Genomic DNA, 7,500 nt, shown 5'->3' on the forward strand with positions numbered 1-7,500 from the left:
TAGTTTTTATTCCTTTTTAATTCAGTTCCTTTTAGTAGAGAGAAAAAAAAACTTACGGAATTGGGTACACAAGCATGTCGGCCGATCTCAGGGTCAACAGCAAACAGTATATAAAGAAGCATGCTGTACTCCTGGACACAGCAGTTAGGTGCCTGCGCGGATCCTCGAAAGGTGAATTTCTTGAAATAATCACGTGAAATATCTTCATTAATGAGTGTTTTTATTTTGAATGCAGCTGCGTATAAATTATTATTTTTCTATTGGCATGTTGATATAACGGAAATGTTCAATATTCTTTTCAGATGAAGAGATTTTTGTTGCTAGTCGTGATTTTCGCCCTCGTGGTTGCTGACGACGACAATGACGCAATTGATGGCGTCGAGGGTCGTTCCAGAAGCAAAGCTCAGTCGGGCAAGAAGGAATCCCGATTCCTTGGAGGATTAGGAGGTTTTGATCCCATTGGAGGATTGGGAGGAGGATTTGGATTGGGTGGCGGTCTTGGAGGACTGGGTGGAGGATTTGGAGTTGACCCAGCACTTGCAGGAGGATTTGGATTCAATCCAGCTCTTGCAGGTGGATTTGGAGTAAACCCTGTGTTCGGAGGAGTAAATCCTGCATTTAGTCCTGTGGCTCCTCCCTCCACATGCCGCTACTGGTGCAGGACACCCGAGGGTCAGGCCTACTGCTGTGAGAACATCAACCAGCCACAGAGTGCTGCTGGTGTAGTCAAACCGGGATTCTGTCCCCCCGTTCGCCCAGTGTGTCCTCTTAGGAGCTTCCAGCCACCTTTCACTTGCTCTAACGACGGCGCTTGCGGAGGCATCGACAAGTGCTGCTTCGACAGATGTCTCGGCGAGCACGTGTGCAAGGCTCCTCTGGGCATTGGGCGATAGGTACAAAATTCTGCAGAGAGTCATCAGTACCTTTGCGAGGTAGGATGATTTCTTTGTGAATATTACCCTGTTCAATTTCTAAACCATGCGTAAAAATAATTTGTAAATACTTTATTAAAAATAAAAAAATAAAAAGAAATATATAAAAATATATCTTACCCCACATGTTCTGCAACATAGGAACGAACAACACCAATCTATTACCTGCACTGCACAGATTTCAAAACAGTGTAGAGAAAGGTAACACCCTGAATGTACAAAAAATAAATGTTTCACTTCATTTCGTAATATGATGGGAGAAGATGCGGTCAGTAGCAAGCGTCGGCTGCTAATACCTTAATGCTTGTTATTTTTCATGAGTGGTTGGTTTAGTACTGGCCCTCCGACTTCATACCCGGAGTGCACTGGGTTCGAGTCCTGGTCAGCGATATTGCAACATTGCATTATCCCATCTTTCATATATATATATATGATTATATATAAGTATATATACACATACATAGGCATGTATTTATATAATTACACATGAGTATATATACATACATATGCATATATATATATATACACAATTGTATAAGTATATATACACATACATATGCATATATATATATATATATATATATATATATATATATATGCATATATTTGTAGATATATATATGTACATGTATGTATATGTAGACCTATTAAAAGCATACTGTGTAAATGAGTCCAGGCAAGCAGTCTTCAGTTATGGAAAGCTTTGTAAAACAGAACACTGATACAATAGAACAAGAATTTGTTTAGGGTCAACTAACCTCGCTACTCCTCAGCTGTGACCCAAGAATCTTGAGGCGTTTCACTACAGAAAATCGTAAGATCTATGTATCAAATCATATTTACAACGAGAATGTTGGTGTTGTGTTTAATTATAGATGATTATTCATGATGTTTTGTGTGATGGTTTCGGGTAAATTTTGGTGAGGATATGTAAAGTGTTGGTAATGGGTTGGGATTCTGATGAATAAGAATGAGACATTACTTGCGTTTTATACATTTCCATAAAAGTAATATAAAAAACGAATTAAAACTAATCTAAGTAAATCTATATACAACTCTAATATCTGAATACACTAAATGAAACTACATATATAATTCCAATACATAATTCTAATAAACTAAATATATTCAGAGAACCTGGAAAGTATATGATATATCATAATGCATGGAGATTAAGCCTCTGTTGCATCAAACTTTAATATGAATTTGTAGTTACATCATTCCTCTAGACTAAGACTAAATCTCGTCAAACAACTACAACCGTAATAATATATATATGAATGTATATATACACATATATATATTTATATACACACATGTACGTATATATATATATATATATATATATATATATATATATATAAATATATATATATTCACATATTTATATAGAGAGATAGAGAGATCCTAGTGTGCATACTTGGCACGGATATTTTAGTACAGGTCCTTCGGTTCATATCTAGAGTGACCTAGGTTCGAGTCCTGGTGAGGGAAAGTTGTTATATATCTACATAAATGCGGTATTGCATTATTCCATCTTTCATAGCCTCCGGGCTAGTACAGTGGTAACGTGTCGGCCTCTCATCCGAAGGGTCGGCGGTTCGCGCCCCGCCCAGGCGCGAGAAGTTGCAATTGTCGCCTTGAGGTTACTGCTGTGACTGGGCACCACGGCGGGTAAGGACTAAGACGAGTCAGCACCAGCTGACACACGTTAGCGAGTCGGCATTAGTCGACACAGGCCGGGCTCCCCTCAATGGCATAGCCCGGGCGAAGCTCAGCTTCGCATATCGGACTTATCCTTATCCATCTTTCATATATATACACACCTCAGTGAGTCTGACTTCGGTTTCGAATTTCTAATCAGTTTCCACCGAGTGCCCACGGGAAGTGTGCGAAAAACCTCGCTATTATTACTTATGTATGTGAAGATAGGTAATATCTATGGAGGTAATTCGACCCTAGTTGCACACTCCTTTTAGTGGGTCGTGTGGCATGGTTGGTTCAGCACTGGTTCTCCGGTTGGTACCTGGAGTCTTTGTCAGGGAGGGTTGTTATATATCTATATCAATGCGGTATTGCATTATGTCATCTTTCATATATATATATATATATATATATATATATATATATATAAGCACACACACACACACACACACACATATATATATATGATGAATACATATAGCATACATATATGCATACACGTATATAAACACTTACACACACATATACATACACATATATATATATATATATATATATATGTATATACGTATGTGTATATTTATATCTATGTAGATATATACGTATATAAACACTTACACACACATACATACATATATATGTGCATATACATATATGTATACTTATATATGTATATATATAGCGAGAGAGAGAATATACATACCTACATACATAAACACACACACGCATATATATATATATATATATATATATATATATATATATATATATATGTATATATATATATGCACACACACAGACACACACACACACACACACGCGCGCGCGCGCGAGCGCGCGCATATATGTATATACATACATATGTATATATATATGTATATATAAACATACATATAAATGTATATATGCATATATATATGTACATATATGTATATGTATATATGCATACACACATATATGCATATATACATATAAATAAACATATATATGCATATATATACATATATATACACACATATATATGTATGTATATATATGTATATATACATACACACACAAACACACACACATATGTATATAATTAACTATATATATGCATTTACATATATAACTATTTGAGTACACGAGCAGACATATACTTGTTCAATACATGTTGACATCTTTTTTATTCTATATGCGTAAACACATTTATCTTCAGATTTTTATTTTTTTATTGGAACCTATCTTCTAAAAAGCAACCATTATACATATCTATATACTTATACTCATATACACACATGTGCACACTTATGTATATAGATATACTTGTACAGTATACATGTGTATATACATATATACATGTGTATGCATTGCACTGTATACATTGTAAATAATGGGTTTGATGATGATGTACGTACGTATGTACGTATATACATTTTGCCTTACAGAACGTATGGAACATTTAGTAAAAAAAAAATGTCTTTGGTGTTATTTCTATAAGACTTTATCGCCCGATGCCCAGAGGAGGCAGCACTTGTCGATGCCTCCGCAAGCGCCGTCCTCCCAAGGCAGGATTTGCTCCAAATCCTCCTCCTACTACTGGATTAACTTCAAATCCCCCAACAGGACTGATGCCTCCAATAGGACTGGTACCCCCAACACCTCCAACAGGACTGAAGCCTCCCAACCCTCCAAAGAATCTGCCCTGTTGCTGCCCAGCCGCAGAAGTCCTGGTGCGTCCCTCCACGTCTGACGCGGCTCCTGCATCGCCGTTGTCATTGTCGTTATCGACTCCGTTGTCATCAGCGCCGTTGTCGTCGCCTCCGTTAGACTGGCCTGTTGAACTGCTGTCGTCAGCAGCAGCGAGAGCCAAGACTGCGATCAGTAATGTGTTCGCGTGTATGCATGTGTATACACGCACACACACATATATATATTTATACATGCACATACACACACACACACACACACACACACACACACATATATATGTGTGTGTGTACGTATATATTCATATTTACATAAGAATGTATATACATGTGTGTTTATTTGTATCTATTATTCTATCTACCTATTTAAATGCCTGTGTGCGTTTTATATATATGCATGTATTTCTGACGAAGATAGAAATGAAACCGGTCAAATACATCTCTTGTTTTGTGAAGATATTTATTCTCATTCATAACTTTTCTACATTTGTCAACATGAATGCGGTTCATATGTATATACATACACAGACACATATATATGCATATACATACACACACATATATATGTATATACACACACACACACATATATATGTATATATATACACATATATGTATATTTATCATATAGATATATATATATATATATATACACAAACACACACAGGGATTTAGATAGGTAGATAGAATAATAGATACAAACACACATGCATATACATTCGTATATAAATATGAACATATAGGAACACACATATATACGCACATATACATATATATATATGTATGCGTGTATATAGCTATACATATATATATATATATATATATATATATATATATATATATATATATATATATATATATACGCAAACACACCCAGACCCGTCTGCAAAACACACACACACACACACACACACACACACACATATATATATATATATATCTATATATATCCATACACATATGTTTATGTGTGTATGTATGTATGTACGTGTTATGCACATATGTATATTCACATTTGCTAATGTGTATTTATATATGCATACACATATATACACATATGTGTACAAACATATGTATATGTACACATGCTGACATCTTTTTTTTTATGTGATGTAAACATTTATCTTATATGTGCTTTTTATTTATATGCATACACTAATATATATATGTATATGTATATTCACTTATACATATATATGTAGATATACATATATATGTATATACAAAGATATACGTATGTATATATGTACTGTATTGTACATATTATAGAAAGTGGATTTGATAATAATATACGTAAACTGATGTTTTTCTTATATTTATATTTCATTTACATATTTACATTTTTTTGTATATGGAACATGTTATGGAATCTTTACTTAACATAGCACTGATTCCAGTGTGAAACAAGTGCTAAGATTTTGCTTTTGGTATCATTATTTCAGGACTTTATCGCCCAATGCCCAGAGGAGGTTTGCACACGTGCTCGCCGAGACATCTGTCGAAGCAGCACTTGTCGATGCCTCCGCAAGCGCCGTCGTTAGAGCAAGTGAAAGGCGGCTGGAAGCTCCTAAGAGGACACACTGGGCGAACGGGGGGACAGAATCCCGGTTTGACTACACCAGCAGCACTCTGTGGCTGGTTGATGTTCTCACAGCAGTAGGCCTGACCCTCAGGTGTCCTGCACCAGTAGCGGCATGTGGAGGGAGGAGCCACAGGACTCACGATGCCTCCAATGCCAGGCCCAATGCCCAATCCTCCTCCATGAATAGGATTCACACCAAATCCTCCCAAGGCAGGATTTGCTCCAAATCCTCCTCCTACTACTGGACTGATTCCAAATCCCCCAACAGGACTGATGCCTCCAACAGGACTGATACCGCCAACAGGACTGAAGCCTCCAACACCTCCAACAGGACTGATGCCGCCAACAGGACTGAAGCCTCCAACACCTCCAACAGGACTGAAGCCTCCCAATCCTCCAAAGAATCTGCCCTGTTGCTGCCAGCCGCAGAAGTCCTGGTACGTCCCTCCACGTCTGACGCGGCTCCAACATCGCCGTTGTCATTGTCGTTATCGACTCCGTTGTCATCAGTGCCGCCATTGTCGTCGCCTCCGTTAGACTGGCCTGTTGAACTGCTGTCGTCAGCAGCAGCGAGAGCCAAGACTGCGATCAGTAGCCAAAACAACTTCATCTGAAATGAGAAAACGAAAAATATGATATAAAAGCGTAAATACGATTATAAAAGGAAACAGTTTTGAGGCAGTTTGACGTTACGACTAAGTTTTCCCTTTGAAACCTCATTACATAATAATTTGATGTACCTTTTTGGTTACCAATGTGATTCGTAACTGATGATAGACGGCAGCGTTCATCTCTTATATACTGCTTGGCGCTCACCTTGAAACCTAACTCACTAAGTACCAGTCAGGAGACACTGACATTTAATTTTTTGTAATGATCATAACTAAGGCTAGGACTTTGTGTATATCTAAATGCATGTAGTGTACCACAAATACTTGCATATATATATACTTTGATATATGTGTATTTGTTTGTATGGCCACATACATACAAGTATGTGTCTATATATATGTTTTTAAGTTTGTGTATTTACATACTTCCTAAAGAAGTACACAATGTAATTTTTTATATATACATATATACATAAGTATATACACATATATGCTTATGTATATATATGTATATATGAATATATATATATATATACGGATATATGAATATATAGACATATATAAATATATATTCATTCATGTGTATATATACATATATATCTAACCATATATGTACACGTGCGTTTGTGCATAGGGATGTATGTATGCAGAGGCATGGGTACGATTTGCGTGTTGGCGCACATATAATGGCCCCTCACATACGCGCATAAACAGGTGTGAATAGATAAATGAATAAGTAAATACAAACACATACATACATACAGAAATGACTATGACCCTGCTGCGTTATTTACACGTAGAGACTTCAACGCGACCAGAGAAAGGTGTTCAAGGCAGCTGCAGGGTTGGTTAGTGTGGTGGCTCGACTGGAGCGGCCGCTCTGGCTCTTTCTTTTTGCACTGCGAGGCAAACGAACGAGAATATCTTTCTCTCTCTATCCCTCTTCCTCCCCTCTCTCTTTATGTATATATATATATATATAT

General features: G+C 36.8%; 1 protein-coding gene across 1 annotated transcript; it reads left to right on the plus strand.

Annotated features, from left to right (window-relative positions):
* Nucleotides 1-302: 302 nt before the first annotated feature.
* Nucleotides 303-962, plus strand: LOC125038398 (ctenidin-1-like). Its single transcript, XM_047631912.1, has one exon. It carries the CDS (start codon nucleotides 303-305, stop codon nucleotides 891-893), a length of 591 nt encoding a protein of 196 aa, XP_047487868.1. The 3' UTR covers nucleotides 894-962.
* The last annotated feature ends 6,538 nt before the right edge of the window (nucleotides 963-7,500 follow it).

The sequence above is a fragment of the Penaeus chinensis genome, chromosome 24, assembly GCF_019202785.1.
Source record: "Penaeus chinensis breed Huanghai No. 1 chromosome 24, ASM1920278v2, whole genome shotgun sequence".
NCBI lineage: Eukaryota > Metazoa > Arthropoda > Malacostraca > Decapoda > Penaeidae > Penaeus > Penaeus chinensis.